Below are 18,590 nucleotides of genomic sequence, written 5' to 3' on the forward strand. Positions count from 1 at the left end.
CACTCCCAGCTCTCCTACTTAAAGCTGGGAACAGCCCCTTTGACTGTTGAGTCACCATAACTGTGACACTCTCTACTTTGTGCTTCACTGGACACAGAGAAGCCATCGGCCTTAAGAACAGGCCGGGTCCACGCCAGACACAGGAGCAGTCATCCAGTGGACCAGGAAGGAATGCTGAGGATGGAGGAAAGCTGGGAGGTGGGGAGCTGCTCCTGCCCTTAAATTCTCTGTGGGCTTGAGAAAGGACCATCCCACCTCAGGATGAACCCTCCTTCATGGCCAAGTGCCCCGCCAGACCCAGCCCTGGAGTCTAGCTGCATGGCCACTCCAGCCTCCCCCAGCAGATGGGACAGCTTCCAGAGCAGCACCTCCAGCTTGGGCCACCCTCTGCCCATCAGCCCCACGGTAAGCCTGGGGTGGGTGTGTGCATGCAGAGCCTTCCCTCCCCCATCTGGGTGCTCTTCCTGGTGCCTTGACAGAGAGGTAGAAAAGGCCAGAGCTCTGCTGTGGGAACTTGGACATGTTTCTGGACTTCTCTGAACTGTCCTACACCAGGAGACCAATAGAGGAGAGAGTGGCAAGTTTTTATTCCCCATGAAGAGCATTTGAGCAAGAGCCAGGCCAGCCCTGTGGATCAAAGGGCTGGAATGGCCCACGCCCGCCCTTAGCTGCATCCACTTATTTCTGAGAGTGGTAGGACACCCTGCCCCCAGCTCAGAGCCTTCCAGAGAGGAAGGCATACCCTGGGCCTCTGGATTTGTTCAGCTCAGAGTGAGGTGTTAGGTACTTTCTGCTGCCTCTATCGTCTAAGCCAGGGCCCTGGGGTATATCCCAAGAACTCCATCATTAACTGGGAGGGATGAGGGTACCCTCAGGACTATGGGGTGCTGGCCTAGGTTGTAGACAGGATGGGAAGTTTCTAGTAGCTATAGGAGCCAGGGAAAGACAAAAACTAAATCACTTCTTTCCCTGGAGAGCAACTGGGATGGGAGAGGGGTCTTTAAAGCCTTTGTATTGGCCTCATAGGATCATGACCTCCTTGCAGTGACCTGGGAGGCCTGAGTTTTCCTTTTATTTTATTTTTTCGTTTTTTAATTTTTTTCATCTTTTTGCCTTTTCTAGGGCCGCTTCCCGTGGCATATGGAGGTTCCCAGGCTAGGGGTCTAATCGGAGCTGTAGATGCCCACCTACACCACAGCCACAGCAACATGGAATCCGAGCCGTCTCTGTGACCTACACCACAGCTCATGGCAACGCCGGATGCTTAACCCACTGAGCAAGGCCAGGCATTGAACCCGCAACCTCATGGTTCCTAGTCGTTAATCACTGTGCCATGACAGGAACTCCCTGAGTTTTCCTTTTAAAAGACAATTCTTTCTTTCACTCTCATGCCAGGTGTCAAGATCAGCCCTAGCCAGTCATACAGTGGGAGAATACAACCTCCTTTGAGGCTCAGGAGGGTAGGGACTCCTGAGGAGAGGGGTTCCACTCTGCTCCACCTCCCCAGAGTTCAAGGGGACTATAAAACCACTGCTGACTATCTCAGACACTGCGGATGTGGCCCACATAGCAGAGAGAAACCCACCCAGGACACAGCTCTGCCTTCTCCCCAAGGAAAAACAGAGACCCTCCAGCCATGTCCCTACTAATCAAATATGTGTCTGTCTGTACTATCAGCCTCCAACAGGTGATCTGAGTGCACTCCCAGGAACCTCGTGCCTCTGTGCCATGGTATAGGAGCTTGGGCTCAACTTTAGGGAGACCTGTGTTTCCATTCCAACTCCGTCACTTGCCAGTTGTATGGGCAAGTGTCTTTGCCACCCTGAGCCTGTGCCACTGGAAATCCTAACCCTTCCTTCTCAAGACTCTTTGAAGGTGACACAATCACGTGATGCCCTTGTTTCTCTGTCTCTTCACAGGCAGCCAGGGTTCGGGCTGCTGCCTGGGTGCCCTTCCCCACGGTTGATGTTCCAGACCATGCCCACTACACTCTGGGCACAGTGATCCTGCTGGTGGGGCTGACAGGGATGCTGGGAAATCTGACGGTCATCTATACCTTCTGCAGGTGCCTGGTTGACAGGGTGGGAGGCCTGGGCATATACTGAGAGCAACCAGCCATGCAGAGATAGGGCAGAATGCAGGGCAGGAATTTTGGTGCCAGCTCTGCCAGGGAACGTTAAGCCTTGGAGGGGAGGTTGGAGCCAACTGTCTCAGGCTCAGGCCTCCATCTTCAATCTCAGGGATGGGGCCAAAAAGTAGCTCCAGGCACACCCTCTGAGTAGGACAGGTGTCCCTACAACACACACATCTCTACCTATTCTGCTCTGCTCTCAGCTCACCCCCGCTATCACCTGCCCCAGTGGGCATCCTTCCTCTGCCTCAAAGAGCAGCCCTGGTACCAGGGTCCTGAGTCTTCAAGCCCTTCAGCAATCAGCCCTGGCCACTACCCCCTGGCTTTTGTCCCTACCTTCCCTATTTGCAGACTGAATGGCTGAGACAGGCTCTATCACCTATTAGCTGAAATGACTTTGGGCAAGTTATCCTCTTTTAGTCTACTTTCTTGTCTACAAAATGGAGTTGTGACTTACTTCATGGAGTCAATGTGATGATTAAGTAAGTTTTTGTATGTGCAGAGCCCAGCAAATGAGTGAATCCTGGCTCCTTACTGAGTCTTGAGATCTGGAGCAAGCCACTTCACGGGTGGGAGCCTCAGTATTCTTATCTGGAAAATGGGGGGTGGGGTGGAGGTAAACTGAAATGAGGTTTGTAAAAGTAGCTGGCCCTGGGGGCATCATCATCAGTTTCTCTCCAGATTTCTATGCACGCTCCCCCCCCCCCGCCCCCGGGGGCGGGGGCGGTGAGGACTGCAGAGACACTGGGAGAAGAGGGACACGAGAGGCAAGAGTTGCTACCCTGAGGAGTCTCACCTCTCACTGCCAGGCTCCAGAGCTGTTTGGGTTGTAGTTAACTGGGTAGCGGAATGGGTCTACGGTCCAGCAGCTCGTGCCTGTGCGCAAGTACACGCAGGAGCACGGCCACGCATGCGTACATCTATGTGCACACGCGCATGCGTGCCTCTCTATTTGAGAGAGGCTCCCCAGCCGAAGAACCGCCTGACAGCTTCTGGCCCCTCACAGGAGCAGAGGCCTCAGGACACCTGCCAACATGTTCATTATCAACCTCGCGGTCAGCGACTTCCTCATGTCCTTCACCCAAGCCCCTGTCTTCTTTGCCAGCAGCCTCTATAAGCAGTGGCTCTTTGGAGAGGCAGGTAGACACCTGGGACTCCCTTTTGCTTGGGGGGAGGAGGGGGAGTGGGCAGGAGATATCCCCAGTGGAGGGTTGCCCGGATGAGAAGGTGATGTGCTTCTCCTAGACCAAGAGTGGGTAGCCACCTTTAGTCCCATAAGTTAGCAAGAGGCTTCCACCAGCCTTGATTATATGTGGGAAGTAGGCAGGGTGGGGTGGACCGTAGGCCTGCTTTTCTTAAAGGTAGGGCAGGAGCTGAGTCCGCAATCCCCAGACCCTCCATCTCCTGGGGTATCTGATGGGCTCACTGCCAAGGACTGAGGTCAGGGAGCTGTTCCCACAGGCTGCGAATTCTATGCCTTCTGTGGAGCTGTCTTTGGCATCACCTCCATGATTACCCTGACGGCCATCGCCCTGGACCGCTACCTGGTGATCACGCACCCACTGGCCACTGTTGGGATGGTGTCCAAGAGGCGGGCGGCGCTTGTTCTGCTGGGCGTCTGGCTCTATGCCCTGGCTTGGAGTCTACCGCCCTTCTTTGGCTGGAGTAAGTGGGCTTGGGGAATCCGGTGGGAAATAGGCTGGGAGGGACATGTTCGAGGGGTACATTCAAGTGGCAGATAGGCGGGCTTTGATCGACCAGCTGGCAGGAGGCGCCAAGAGACTGCTTAAGCCTCAAAGCAAATGGGCATTCCAAACTGAGGCTGTACCATCAACCATCAGAGAATAACCTGGGCTCCCATTCCAAATACAGAGGGGAAGGCCACATGATTCCTGCCTGGCAGAAAGTGACAGGTGCATCTGATGCTGAGATTGCATTGAGTCAGACAGGCAGGGGTTGGGGTGTGAGGCCTCAGCAGGGTAGGAGTGTTAGCAGCAAGGTACCCATTCTTCTTGGGGGCAGGACCAGGAAGCTGGCTGAAGTTTGGGGGAGTAAGATCCTGGGGCCATAGTGAGGTCTCTTCCAAACTGGCAAGATTGGGTAGCAGAAGACTTTCCCAGCTGTTTCCTGCTAGAACCAGTTTGGGAAGCTCCCCTCCGCATGCCCCAGCTTCTCCACTTTACTGGGCAGGCCTGGGCCTGGGGCCAATGTTTGAGAATCTCAGACCCCACACCCAAAGCACCTGCTGGAGGAGGGGCCTGAGTCAATGCTGCCCTGAAGGCTGAGCACCTGCCCTTGCTTCCCAGGTGCCTATGTGCCCGAGGGGCTGCTGACCTCTTGCTCCTGGGACTACATGAGCTTCACACCGAAGGTCCGTGCCTACACCATGCTGCTTTTCTGCTTTGTGTTCCTCCTTCCCCTGCTTGTCATCATCTACAGCTATATCTTCATCTTCAAGGCCATCCGAGAGACAGGCCAGTAAGAGTTGGGCATGAAGGAGGGGCTAGATGGGAGGGGGGCTATTCCTCTTTGCCAAGGCTGCCCATGGCCCCCAGGGTGCTAACATCCCCAGATGGGCAAAGACTAGCTGAGCACATGTGTTTATGGGGAGGGGGCCTACAGAACAGTACAACCTGGGTGCTTAGAAAACCCTTAGGAAACAGGGTTGTCTGAAGAGGGAGCCTTCAATCTTAGTCAAGGGGTCTGGGAGCAGAGAAGACACCACAGGTAGGACCACAAGGAGGCAGCTTAGGCTGGATATAATGGAGAACTTTCTGGGAGTTAGGGCTACCTGCACTGGAAGGGATGCAGGTAGCCCTGAAAGCTCTCTGAGGGTAGCTGTGACCCAGGCACTCACTGCTACCTGAGTGGGGCCAGACCCAGACTCTGTATGCTTCCTAGAGCTCTCCAGACTTTTGGGGCCTGCGAGCGTCGTGGCAAGTGCCCCCGGCAACGGCAGCGGCTGCAGAACGAGTGGAAAATGGCCAAGATCGAGCTTCTGGTCATCCTTCTCTTTGTGCTCTCCTGGGCTCCCTACTCCACTGTGGCCTTAATGGGCTTTGCTGGGTGAGCAGTGACTAAGGGGCTGGGCAGGGACTGAAAGGGCGGGAGAAGGGTAAGGGGACCTTGGGTCAGCTATCCTTCTACCCTAGGTTCAGCCCCACAGCCTTATTCTCTCCACTGCTGTGAGATGCTTCATGGAGGCACTAGGAAACATGCTGGGGGCATTCTGGGCCCCACTGAATTTGGCTTGAGGGCCTACAAGGACTACCAGGTCCTGCCAGACCCTTTGAGAGTAAGCAGCTCTCCCGGAGGTTTGGTTTCCTCTTCCCCTGGGCGGTAGGCACACAGCCAGGGGAGCTACTCATCTCCCACCCTCTAGTTCTTTGCCACTAGAGTCTGGGGACCTTGACATCTGTAGCAGCATGGACGTAGGCACTTGAAACAGTGAGAACTATGAGTCTTTACACTTTGAGACAGTGACTATAAGTCTTTGCAGGTCAGTGGCTATGAGACTTTCCTCTTGCACAGGAACAGCCTGGTTCTCTCTTGGGCCCTCCTGTGATGTTGCTCTCAGAGAGCCAGGGGGGCAGCGGGCATCAGGGTCTGCTGGGCATGGGAAGAACTGGGCAGAGGGCCAGAGTCATCGGGGGTGGGGAAGGTTTATTGCCAGCAGCTCAGGCTCCAAGGGACAGTGGGACCTGGTGAAACCCTGCAACCTGGGACATTTTCTAAGTTCCCCTCCCTCAACTGTTCTCTGGGTAACCGCTCATCGCAGATGAGAATTTTTCCTGGCATTGCAGTCCCTCCCCTGGGGATGACTTGGTCGTGCTGGTTTGGACCAGGCTGGGCTGTGCACTGACAGGGCTTGGTTGGCCTAGAGGAAGAAGGTTCCTGAGAGGTCAGGTGGGCTGTGGAGCCTCTGGTAGGGGCAGGGGGACCTCAGCTTCTCTGTTCTAGGTACGGACATGTCCTGACACCCTACGTGAACTCAGTGCCAGCTGTCATCGCCAAGGCCTCTGCCATCTACAACCCCATCATTTATGCCATCACCCATCCCAAGTACAGGTGTGGCCCCTCTCCAGGACCCAGCCCCAGATCCCCAGGTCCACCCTTGTGGGCAGAGAGGGCCTGGGCTTATAAATGGGGGCAGAGGCTAGCCATCTTTCCTGTCTCTTATGTATGCATTGGGTGGGGAACTCTGGCAGCTGAGAGTAGCTAATGACACTGGGTGGGGTCAGGAACTGGTGTGACCCTCTCTACTGCCCCAGCTCCCAGGGGCCTCAGCTTGGAGGGATATCAGAGCCCCTGAGCAGTATCCAGTCCTAACTGGAGGATTTTCAGAGCCAAGGCCAAAAGGCAGCCAGGATGGCTGATCAGCAGTGCTGTCTACTCCCAAGAGAGGCCTCCAGACAGTGACAGCCTGAAGAGATCACAGCGGGGAGACCTTTGCTTTGCTTCATGGGGCCTGGCAGAGGCCTCCGGGGTTCTGGCGCAGAGCTCTCTCTCTGCTAATAGAATTCCAGCATGGCTGGCCTCTTCCACAAGGGGGCCTTCAGTGCTTCCTTTTGCCTGGTGGTGTCAGTAACTTACCACCCTGTTGAGGCCAGTGGCAGGCTTTAGCCCATCCAGCTCAGAGGCGGCTCAGGAGCATTCCTGGTCCCCATTTGCAGAGATGTGACTTGGGCCAGCTGCTTGAGGGCTGAAGCCCAGCATCTAGCTTAACCCGCCACCCTAAGGCTCTCCCTCCATGCCCATGAACCCAGTGTCTATCTGTCTATCCTCATCACCCGTGTCTAAACACCCCCAATTCCCCAGTGGCTCTTTGTCCACTCCCATTAGCCTGGTATCAGTTTGTTCACCTGCCTTTCATCTTGAGTCTGTCTGTCCATCCCTCAACCCAATGTGCTGTCCCTACAGAATGGCCATTGCCCAGCACCTGCCCTGCCTGGGAGTGCTGCTGGGTGTGTCAGGCCAGCGCACTGGCTTGTACACCAGTTACCGCTCCACCCACCGCTCCACACTGAGCAGCCAGGCCTCAGACCTCAGCTGGATCTCCGGACGGAGGCGCCAGGCGTCCCTGGGCTCTGAGAGCGAGGTGGTAAGGAGTCCAAGCCCTCACTGGCTGGCACCTCGCCATCCTTTCTTCAACCAAGCCAGCCTCAGGCCTCTGGGTGGGGCTGCCTCTGAGACTCAGGGACCCTTAGGAACCTGGGACCCTGGCAAGAAGAGCCCCTCACCACTTTTCCCATAGCCTTCCCACACATCATCCTCTCTGACAGGCAGGGGTACTGGGGGCAGAGAGGAATGTTGGCCCAAGGTCACCCAGCAGCAGGGCCAGGACTGAACATGGGTCTTGTAACTCCAGGCTACCTCTTTCCATGCTGGCACTATCCCAGGGTCTTAGAACATCTGATTGAAAAGGCTAGCAATTCTGGCTCTAGATGGGCCTCTAGAGAGACAGGACCTGGCTCAGGGCCCTTTGTCCTTGGCATTAAGTCCCCTCCTCCTGGGGGCCTTGAGGAACTCACAGGATACAGTGGAAAGAGCGTTGGCCCTGGAGTTGGGGGACCTGTGTTCAAGCCCAAGTTCATGTCCTTACTGTGTGAGCTTGGGCAGGTCACTCAGCCCCTCTGAGCCTCTGTGTCCTCCTCTAAAAGGGAAAAAAAAATCTCTACATCCAAGACTAGATAGGGTGCCCATGGATGGGTGCTGACCCCACAGTTTGGTCAGCCATGGGAGCTACAAGCCTGCAAGGTCCTACCTGGGGCCCAGGGCTATGATGCCCCCTGAGGTCCCCAGGAGAATTCCCTGTGCCATGGCTCCTGTCTCCACCTCCTTCATCATTGTACCTACTACAGGGCCCACTGTGGGCCTCAGCAAGAGCTTCCACTGACCTCTTCCCACTGTCCCCATCCTTGGGGGTCTCAGTTGAGGAGCTGAAGGAGAAGCTATCAGAGGATCCATCCCTGAACCGCTGTGGTGAAAAACATCAAGGAGTGAATCCTCACCATTAAGGGAGGCCTAGACCTTCATGCAGACGTACCCATCCCACATGCTTAAGAAAGCACACAAGCACCCTGCCCCCAACACACGCAAACACACCCTAGCACATGCACTCACAGTTTGTAAGAGTTTGGTGACCAGCAACCCTGCAAACAGTATCATGGACCTCATCCCAGTGAAGTATAGGGAAGATGGGGAAAGGCCTGGATAGGAGGGGACAGAAGCAGGACTACAGAATGTCCCCCTCCCTTCACAGTGACTCTCCCATCTCCCCAGGGCTGGACAGACACGGAGGCAACAGCTGCTTGGGGGGCTGCCCAGCAAGTGAGTAGATGGTCCCCCTGTGGTCAGGGCCTGGAGGACATGGAAGCCAAGACCTCTCTGGGGCGCCTGGGATGGGAAGCAGAGGCTCCCGGGAAGGTAACTGGGCTCATCACCTGCCAATCTGTAAAGGGGTGGGGACAAGGAGCAAGTAACCCAGGGAGCGTTCAGAAAAGGGGGACAGGCCAAGTGCCCTCTGGGAATCACCCCCTTCCTGCACCTTCCAGCTTTCCCTTGTCCCCTGGGGCGGGGGGGTCGTCTCTGTTACTCCATGATGTTCTAAGCAGGCCTGAGTGTGACTGCACCTGAGAGTGTATGTGATTGTGTGACCTTGACTGTGCATGTACATTGCAGGTGATGGAGGCTGTACTGTGTTATGACAAATGTATGGCATGTGTGTAAGTGTGTGTGACCAAGTGCTCAGCTCATGTTTTCTGTCCCTGTGATGCCACAGGGCATGGGACTGAGCGCGTCCCAATATGTCTGCTCTAAGCTTCATATGACCAAGTGTGGGTGGTGTAGACCTCTCTGCGGTTGGAAGCTGGATGTACCTGGGGTGATGGGGGTGGTGGCAGTGCCCCAAGCAGTGTATGTGCTCGCTCTGAATGCCCTGAGATTAGGATGTCACCCAGAATACTTGTGGCTATTAAAAGAAGGCCAGCTGTCAGCCCAAGTGCCTATGGAACGGAATGTGGATGGCGATTAGTGAAGGCCATATTCTGGAATGCTGGAAATGCCCTATGCACAGGCCCCAAGGCTGCCCTTCCCCCTCAGCTGACAGCTCCCCACCTTGTACCACTCACACCCACACAACACCCCAACTCCCGGGCTCTCTTGGGCTTCTCCACCAAGTCCAAGACCAGAGGTACTTTCCTGCCTTTTCTTCCCCAAGTCTTCTCCCCTGCCTGTCCCAGAGAGGGGGAGCCCTGGGCTGTTCCCTACAGTCGTGGAGCCCCTGCCTCTTCTAGCATTCTCATCCCAGGGAGCCCACTCCCCAGATGTCCAGCCCCAGAGAGAACTCACTCCCCAGCCCTGAGCCAGGGTACTGTGCACGACCCCAGAGGCCAGGGCAGAGACAGGCAGCATCCCCCAGGTTGCAGGGCAATGACAAAAGGCACTCTGCCTCTCCTGGAGGGAATACCAGGCTGGGGCATTGGGCAGAGAGGGACAGCATATCAGCAGTCACCTAACACGTGTGATAAGCACTGCCAACAAGGTATCAGCACACAGGGTGCTGAAAACAGAGGCACGTCCCTGAGGGCTCCCAGGAAGGGGAAGGTAAAGCAGGGATTGCAAGGCAGGGTGCGGCCAGGGAGCAGGTATTAAGTGGTCCGGTCTGAGGAAACAACCTGTACAAACCCAGCAGGCACAGGTGAGCTCACCATGTCCTGGAGCAGAATGTCTCTCCGTGACCCCAGGAGCAGCCAAGGGACCCTGGGAGCTGGTGATGGGGATATAAAAGGAAGAGGGGCAGGAGGTGGTGGGAGCCATGGGGATACCCAGTCAAGTGTTGGCCTAAGATGTCCCTATGCATGACGTGGGGGACAGAGAGGACTTAGCGGGCACTGAGGTGGGCTTGGTCAGCTTGGCAGAGTGGCCCAGCCTCTGTGGTGGCTGGGGAAGGACAGGTTGGGTGGAAGGAGCTGGTAGAGATGAGAAGTCAGTAGGAAAGGCAAAGAATGAGGCATTAAAGACAGCAGGGAGAGAAGGATGCAGGGCATGTGGAAGAGGAGAGCAGGGAAGTGGAGATTTGGATGGTGGGGATGAGGAGAGCTTAGTCTGGATCCCAGGAGTCCAAGAGCCTGGGGACACCCCAGAGGGATGTCCTGTAGGCACCCTTAGACATTGCAGTGTCATTGGTCCAGCCGCATTGCCTGGAGAAGGCCCATCCTCCAGCCAGGACAAAACCTGGCCCCTCCACGTAACCTGCTTTCACCATGCTGTGCCCCTAAACATGGGGAGTTCCCGGGAGACTATTTCCAGTAGGACACTCCTTGGGCCAAATGATGTCTGCTATTTGCTTTCAGACCAAGGGGCTGCTTCCCAGCCTGGACCCCAGGATGTAGGGTGCCCATTGGCTCTGCCTTTCTTCTGGGACACATCCAGCCCCTTCACATTCCCCTCACACGCATAGACCAAGGATTACCCCGTGGACCTGTGAGCTTTGGAAATGGCCCTGTCACCCATGCGTGCTGGATTCATGGCCCCGTACAACAAAACTGCTCAGCAAAGTGATCTGCACTTACTTCTCAGCTCAACAGCCTGCACCCTAGGCTCAGCCTGAAGAGTGGATGCTCAGGCCCTCCCACTGCCCGGAGTCATCCGCCTCTCCTCAAATTCTGAGTGCTGTGATTGTCCAAGCAATGACAATGGCGATGGCTCTGAGGGACACAGCAGCTATTGATGAGCTGCCTCTGCCCCTGGGCTAGGCATCTCACTGGTACAGGGAAGACAGCAACATGTCTCCCACAGCTGGCAATCAAAGCCAAACACAGACCTTCATGTACTGGAAATTGTTACTCACCTTTGGCTTCCCCCCATGGTACTGTTTCCACCGTGGCCCACACTCTCGTGCACGTGCGCATTTTCGGACACACTCTCCCGTGTGTACATTCTCGCCTGCACACCAAGCACGTGAGTGCACACACTACACCTGTGATTTGATCCAAATCAGTGGTCTAAGTTCATCCCAGGTCTCTGTGGCTTTGGCAGGGTATAGAAAAATAAAAAGCAAAAAAGGAAAATGAAAAGCAGAGAAGGTCTCCAGTAAGCATGATCTCTACCTATTGGTGCCATGATAGGAGGGAGATCCAGGGACGGGCCTCTGATGCCTGCAGCAGCCTCTCTTCCTGGTCTCTCTCTGTCCCCCACCTTATGCCTTTCATGCCTAAAACCCTCATCTCAAATTGCAGGGAGCAGAGTGAAGGAGGGACAAAGACCAGGCTTGCCCCCATCCCTGCTCCTCAATGAGCTCCTGCTATTGGGCAGCAGCTCACGCCCGCCTGGCCAGCGTGTACCAGCTGCTTTCTGGCTGGCTTCAGGTCTCCCAGGGGAGGCAGCTAGAGGGAGGCTGGCCTTCCCCTTTAAGAGCATCCTTCCCGCTACCCCTCCTTTTCCCCAGAGGCGACATCAGACATCAGGAGGGTGCCTGGGTCCAGAGAAAGAGCCTGCAGCTCCAGGTACAGCCTAGTCCCGGGGCGCCCCTTCCCTGTGCAGGATCATCTCCTCCCTTTCCCCACACTGGCCACTCCCTGCTACTGGGTCCTCTCCTATCTGGAGTACAGATGTGTCCCAGGAGGAGGAAAGGGGATAAAGGGATGGATGGGATGGGGATAAAGGGGCAGAGGATAGAATGGGGGAAGTTGGGGTGCTGGCCATGAACTCTTGGCCTCCTGGGCAGGAAGGACAGCTACATAACAAAGGGCAGGGGAGGTGGTGAAGTGCAGAAAAGAACACAGGTCCTTCTCTGGCTATTGTCACTTGATATTTCTGTGACCTTGGGCACATAACCAAAAACCCCTGTGATGTGGGGATACTTTCTTGCCATGCATGTTGTATGTCCTAGGCCCAGAGCATGAGGTGGGCTACTGGCAGCTGGGAGATTGCTCACACCCAGGCCTGCGCTGAGTCCTCAGGACCCAGCTCAGGCCAGAGCCCTCCAGCAGGGCAGAGAATAGCCGGCCCAGCAGCCTTCCCTGAGCCTCAGTTTCCCCAGCAGGGAACCAGGGAGGGCCTTGATCTACCTCCAGACCATGTGCAGTCTGAGGTCTCTTCTGAGGAAGGGCTTCTGGTCATATCTTTGCCCAAAGACCACACTGGCAGGAATCCCAAGGGGCCCATCACACTGTCTCTGGGTTACAGGCTGAACACACCACACACACTTTCCCCTCCCTGCCCCTTCTGGCCCCTTGTCCCAGCAGCTGAGCAAATGGCCTCTCCTCCCCTCCTCCCTGCCCCCTGCCATTCTGGTGCAAAGGGCACCAGGGCCTGGCGTGCAACACTGGCAGCTGGAGCTTTCCATGCTGCTGTCAAGTTTTCCAGAGCACAGATGAGACAGGAGAGCCAGGAATAACTGCTGGGCCCAAGAGGGTCTGGGGGGTGTGGGCCTCCCCCAGACCTGCTTTCAGACCCTTTGCTGAGGATACAGGCAGGGCCCCCTGCTGCCAGGTTTAGGCATCACAGGGTGCCTGTAGCCACTGGGAGCCTGTTATCTGGCACAAGTTCCCATAGCAATGAGCTCAGACTCCAGCATGGCCTGGGTCTACTACCTGTGTGACCTTGAGGAAGTCACTTAATCTCTCTGGACCCTGGTTCCTAGAGGATAAGTGGCAACCTCTTGGGATCTGAGGGGATAAGGGTGTGAAGGCCTCAGAGCTGGCGTGGCCTTGCCCGGAGCTGAAGCTCTGTCCACACAAGCTAGAGGCTCAGCTTGGTCCTAGCCACCACCAGGGCTCCACCCTGGATAAGGGACAACTTCAGGGTCCTCACCAGGGAACACAGGGCAGCAAAGCCCTGGGTCACAAAGCCCCTGGCCTTGGAAGCTCATCCGTGGTCTTCTGGGCAAGGGGCTGGGTACAGCTGGGTAGAGTCTGGGCTCTCCAGAGGGCGGAGGAAGCAAGAGGAAGAGGGCAGGGAGGCGAGAGCTTTATCACTAACCCAGCCAGGCCCCTCTCCTGCCCTCTGGGGGCTGCCGGGTGCTGGACACCCCTCCCTAGGGGTTATATTAGCCGTGTGAGTCACAGTGGACCCGCTGGGAGGCTGCAGGCGGGCGGGCACAGTATAGGGTTACAGTCCATTTATGGGCGCAGCAGAGGGCAGATATCAGTGTCGATGGCATTCATTCCCAGCTATTCTTAGGAGCCTCTCAGGAGCTCCACACAGCCTGGCCAGGCAGCAAGGGACGGAGCAGGCAAGGCCGCGGGTCAGGAGCAGGGACTGAGGTATGGGCTGGGGAGGCAGGGTCTCTGAAGTCCTCTCACCCTACTCTTCCCGCTTTGTCCACAGAGGCCGCCGCTGTCAGCACCAGCATGTCCTACAGCGTGACCCTGACAGGGCCTGGGCCCTGGGGCTTCCGTCTGCAGGGGGGCAAGGACTTCAACATGCCGCTCACCATCTCCCGGGTGAGTGTGCACTGTCCACAGCCTGGCACCCACAGGGGCGGGGCACGCTCAAAGGAGGGTGTATGTGTCTGTCCGTCTGTCCTCCCTGAGGCTCTTGGAAAGCAGAGCATGCTTTCCTGGCCTGGGGGTGGGGACTGGACCCAACTGGATACTGTGGCCACAGGCCCCTGGTCTTGGCCACAGCTATTGCCCACCTGAGTTGGCTGGCCTATTAGGACTATGAAACATGGGCAAGTGGCTGGTGTTTTGAGCAGAGAGGGAAGTGCCAAGTTTGCAGGCCAGGCCAGGGCAGGTGGACAGAAAGTATAGTACCTTCCTAAGCTCTTCTCTGGGAGGGTGGGCTCAGGGAGCCGCCAAGCCTGGAGCATCTCCCTGGCTGCTTTGGGGAGAGAGTGCTCCTAGCACGGAGAAGGCAGGTGATGGACAGACTGCTGACCTCAGCTGCTCTGCTGTTGGGGCTTGGAGCCCGGCTGGGCTGGTGACTTGTCCCCCGCACCCACTCCATCCCAGACTGAAATATCAGCCGCACCCCCGCACCCCCCGCCTTCCTGGGCCTGCTGGGGACCTCTGGCTGGCTTGAAGCTGGGCCTTCCTCATCTGCTCAAGCCCCTAGCCATTCACCTACAGCTACTCTACCTGTCTCACATCTGGTTCCCCACGTCCACCCATGTGACCTGCAGTGTCTGGGATTAGTCACAGATCTTCGCAGATTGTCTGAGTAACTCTGTTGCCCAGCGAGAGACACTGAAGTCCAGAGAGGAAGCTAGATCTGCTTGAGAGAAAGCTGTCTGTGAGAAGGGACTTTGTTTCACCCACTGCTGGGTCCCCAATACCTAGATCAGTACCTAGGACACAGTAGGTGCTCAGGCAACACTGGTTAAGTAAAGGGAAGTCCAATGGAGGGGGTACTGAAGGCCCATAGGCTCCCTGTGAACTGTAAAATATCCCCTGGTGGGAGAATGCTGAGGCTGAGCCCCAGCAGTGCTGGTGTGAGCACAGGGGTGCAGGCTAAGGCCCAGACTGACACTGGTGGGTGATGGATGAGCAGGGTGTCTGGGTTGCTGCCCACCTGGAGACAGGGAGACAGTTTCCTCTCCAGGGCAGTGGAGACTTGCTTTGCACCTGAGGGTGGGTTGAGGAGGGTGGCGAGGAGGCCCTGAGGTGGGCAGTCAGGGAAGGCCCACAAGGTGTTGGCAGAGGGAGCAGGGAGCCACTGTCCCCACTGGATGCACAGTCCTGGCTGTGGAACCTGATGTGGATAATTTGGGGACCCTCAGAAGGAAGGCCCCACTCAGGGGTACTATGGCAGCCTGGCAACGGCCATAGAGGCCACACTCCTCTGGGATGGAGCACTGGCCAGGCTCCAGTCCAGGAAAACGGCCTTGCCCTCCATCCTTCTGCTGGAGGTCTAGCTCATTCTAACCTGAGGCTCCAGACCCACTCACTATCCTGGAGACCACAGGGTCCCAGATGAAAAGAACAACTGGAGACTCACACCCTCTGCCTGATGCTATGGTAACACATGGGCATTTGGGCTGGACACACCCACCCCCAGCCCCAGCAACCCTGTGCAACTCCCCACCCACTTGGTTGTGGATCTCCTTCCTCCACAAGACAGGACCATCCACCTTCACTCTCATGGGTCCACCAGCCTCCCACAACTGGCACTGAGCCCAGATTCCTCCCCTATCCCTGCCAAGCCTCACCATCCTTAAGGCCTCCTACTGCTGCCCCCAGCCCCATCCCCCTTGGGTGGAAATAAGCCTCCTGTCTCTGAGGATAGCCTATTACCTCATCCGGGGTCTATGCGCCACCTGGCTTAAGCCTGTCCAGGGCTTAAATTGCAGCACAGAGGCCTTAAGCTAGACAGCAGGAAGAATGTCCTCACTGTGGGCAGGGGGTGTATTGGGATATACTAGAGCCAACGACTAGGGGGTACTTTTAAAAATAGATCCCACAGCTCAGGCAGGGCATCGGGGGCATATAGGCCATGGAAAAAGCTGAACTGGGTACTGGCTCCTTCCCAGGGCTTGGAACTCTTGATAAGTCCTCTAGTGGGCTGTTGATAGCCTGGGCTTGGGTGTCCCAGGCTCAGTGCTCCCAGCAAGGCCGGCCCTGCCCTCCAGCAGTGCTGTCGCATTTCCTCCTGGAGCCCCCAAGGTCCTTCTGCACTGGAACTTCTTCCCCTAAGGGGATGCAGGGTCAGAGATCTCTGGAGGAACTATATTTCCCCTGCAGCCATGACCCCTTCCCACGGTGGGCCTAAAGATGCTCAGGCATTGGGGCCTGAGCCTTTGCAACAGGGCAGTAGTGGTATACCACAGTAGGGGGCCAAGCAAAGGCAGGACTTACTCATTCTCAGCAGAGGCTGGCACCCCTGAGCTCGTGCACTGAAATCCTCAGAGGGATGGGTCAGGCAGGCAGGGCATCTCACTTCAGAGCTGGGCAATCTGAGACTCAGACTTGCTCGTGGGCTCCTGGGTCCTTGGTACCCCTAACTCCCATGCCTGCTTCCTCCCCCCTTGGCTAGGGACTGGTAGGAAAGCACTGAGTGGGGCCATCCCCTGTCCGCTGCAGGCACAGGCTATAGCTTCTCCTGTAAGAAGGCTGGCCACCTGCAGCCTGGGTAGTAGCTCTTATACCCCTTACCCTGCCCACAGAGTCAACCATGGAGGACTAGCAGCCCCAACAGAGAAATGGGTTCAGGAGAGAGGCTCAGAGGGTGGAGGGGAAATGCCTTTATTTATCCTGGACAGGTGCGGCTGCGCCTGCAATATGAGCTGCCCTCTCACCCCCACCCTCCCCCGACCCTAGCTGGTTCTCCAGGAAGTGGGGGAGGGGTGGGAGGAGCTGAATAGGGAGCCGCTTAAAACCCAGCCCCCACCCTTGGAGCAGTTAGGCAGAAGGCTGGGGCCCGTGGTCTGGGGCCTTGCCTCTTAGTGCATGTTGCAGCCTTAGACTTTATGGCAGAGAAGTATGTGCTGGTTTGTCATGTCATAGGCATGTCACCTTAGAAAAGTCAATTCACCTGTTCAGCCTCAGTTTTCTCATCTGTAAAATGGGAATGGTGCATTGGTGAAAGCAGGCATATGGGTGTGTTTTCTACATGCACTTGTGAAAATACAGCTGTTTTTTTCCACAGGGGCTGCTTGTGAGGATGGGGGTGTGGTGGAACTGAGCCTGGAGCCAGGGGGTCCTATCTCTGCTCCAAGGCCTCCATTCCCTATGGCCTCACCGCTGGCCTGGCAGGCATACCTGGGGCACCAGCCCAGAGGCCTCTGCCCCTTCACTCTTTTCAGTTCCACTCTTTGTCAGACTGTCTTAGCTACAGTGGGTACACAGAGGACAGAGGGTCCCTGGGGAGGGGAAGGAGGACAGGCCGAGACTATTCTGGGGCAACTGCTCTGGCAATTCCTGGAATTTCATGGCCACCAGGCTGTTTCTTGGGCAGCGCCTAGCAGTGCTGACAGCCCATGCTGTTTATAGCCACGCTGAAGGTCAGGCAAGACTCCGGAGGGCTGCTGTGGGGCTGTAGGGTCCTCCTAAACAAAGGAATGGGGAAGACAACTGGACAGAGACCCACTGCTGGGGAAGGCATCCTTAGAGATCCCTGGGCCAGGCCCCCTCCCAGCCAGCTTCTTCTCTCCTGACCCAGGGAGGGCCTCAACAGAGTGGGCATGAGGCTGGCTGCGTCCCAGGGAGTGGGATCTCCAAGGTCCTGGGCCAGGACATAAGACAAGGGCAATTGTCTCCCTAGTTCCTGAATCTCCCTCTTGTTCAGGGGCTACCATGATTGCCAAGGGCCCCCACTTGGGGCCCTCCCAGTCCCAAACACAGCTTCTTTACCTCTTTTGAAGCCAAGTTCCACCTCTTCCCAGGAACCATCCTAAGTGGCATGAGGCAGATACTGCCATGTTCCAGTGCTTTGGGGGACCCACCAGGGCATAGAACTGTGAGACAAGAGGAGAAGAGAGAGACTCAGAAGGCCAGGGAAGGATGTGGCCAGCTAGAGAGGGGACCAATGATCCCTGGCTTTGACACAGGGAGGTCATAGGTATGTGTGGAGTGGTGGGGGCCAAGGCCAGACTGCTAATGTGAGAGGGACAGGAGATCATGGAGGCAAGACCCACTCATGACTTCTTAGAGAAGCTTGGAGGTGAAGAAAGGAGAGAAACATGGCAGGAACCAATTGGAGAAGCTAAGGTGGAAGGAGAGGTGCTTTTTTTTTTTAAAGACAATTTTTTAGAGCGGTTTCAGGCTCACAGCAGCATTGAGAGGAAGGTAGAGAGATTTCTCATATGTTCCCTGCACCTAATCATGCACAGTCTTCCCCATTACCAGCATCCTCCACTAGAGTGTACTTTTTTTTTTTTGTCTTTTTTTTTAGGACCACACCCACGGCATATGGAGGTTCCCAGGCTAGGGGTCCAATCGGAGCTACAGCCACTAGCCTACACCACAGCCACAGCAACGCCAGATCCCAGCCTTGTCTGTGACATATGCCACAGCTCACAGCAACACCGGATCCTTAACCCACTGAATGAGGCCAGGGATTGAACCTGCATCCTCATGGATACTAGTCAGATTCGTTTCCACTGAGCCACGACAGGAACTCCCAGAGTGTACATTTGGTACCACTGAAAAACCTACACTGACACAGCATTATCACCCAGAGCCCATAATTTACACTAGGGCTCACTCTTGGTGTCGTACATTCTTTGGTTTTGGACCACTGTTTTTTGTTTTTTGTTTTTTTTTTTTGTCTTTTGTCTTTTTTTTTGTTGTTGTTGTTGTTGTTGTTGTTGTTGTCGCTATTTCTTGGGCCGCTCCCTCGGCATATGGGGGTTCCCAGGCTAGGGGTCGAATCGGAGCTGTAGCCACCGGCCTACGCCAGAGCCACAGCAACGCAGGATCCGAGCCGCGTCTGCAACCTACACCACAGCTCACGGCAACGCCGGATCGTTAACCCACTGAGCAAGGGCAGGGACCGAACCCTCAACCTCATGGTTCCT

The 18,590-nt window shown here is 56.2% G+C and overlaps 2 protein-coding genes across 9 annotated transcripts in view; both read left to right on the plus strand.

Annotated features, from left to right (window-relative positions):
* Positions 1-261: 261 nt before the first annotated feature.
* On the plus strand, positions 262-10,524 carry OPN4 (opsin 4). 2 transcript variants are annotated; one of them, XM_047761852.1, is made up of 10 exons: positions 262-405; positions 1,920-2,081; positions 3,121-3,271; positions 3,593-3,796; positions 4,438-4,609; positions 5,033-5,197; positions 6,092-6,199; positions 7,052-7,232; positions 8,414-8,557; positions 10,486-10,524. In XM_047761852.1, exons 1-10 carry the CDS (start codon positions 262-264, stop codon positions 10,522-10,524), a joined length of 1,470 nt encoding a protein of 489 aa, XP_047617808.1. The 2 variants fall into 2 exon arrangements, with proteins under 2 accessions (XP_047617808.1, XP_047617810.1); XM_047761854.1 differs by having other exon boundaries at positions 1,920-2,065; positions 3,138-3,271.
* Positions 10,525-13,222: 2,698 nt separating this feature from the next.
* LDB3 (LIM domain binding 3) overlaps positions 13,223-18,590 on the plus strand; it is a 60,661-nt gene continuing 55,293 nt past the window's right edge. Inside the window, exons 1-2 of one of the 7 annotated variants that reach the window (XM_047759983.1) lie at positions 13,223-13,367; positions 13,463-13,578. In XM_047759983.1, the coding sequence (XP_047615939.1) occupies positions 13,486-13,578 (93 nt within the window). In that variant the 5' untranslated portion in view covers positions 13,223-13,367; positions 13,463-13,485. Of the gene's footprint in view, positions 13,380-13,462; positions 13,579-18,590 lie in introns of all 7 variants that reach the window. The other 6 variants (XM_047759980.1, XM_047759979.1, XM_047759987.1 and 3 more) reach the window with 6 other exon arrangements.

The sequence above is a fragment of the Phacochoerus africanus genome, chromosome 15 (assembly GCF_016906955.1).
Source record: "Phacochoerus africanus isolate WHEZ1 chromosome 15, ROS_Pafr_v1, whole genome shotgun sequence".
NCBI classification, from domain to species: Eukaryota; Metazoa; Chordata; class Mammalia; order Artiodactyla; family Suidae; genus Phacochoerus; species Phacochoerus africanus.

Excerpts from the sequence above, each read along its gene's own strand:
- OPN4 (XM_047761852.1), top strand. The coding sequence starts at position 262 with ATGAACCCTCCTTCATGGCCAAGTGCCCCGCCAGACCCAGCCCTGGAG. Across the intron at positions 6,200-7,051 it reads ATCACCCATCCCAAGTACAG|AATGGCCATTGCCCAGCACC; the intron begins GTGTGGCCCCTC and ends CTGTCCCTACAG. Across the intron at positions 8,558-10,485 it reads AAGCAGAGGCTCCCGGGAAG|ACCAAGGGGCTGCTTCCCAG; the intron begins GTAACTGGGCTC and ends ATTTGCTTTCAG.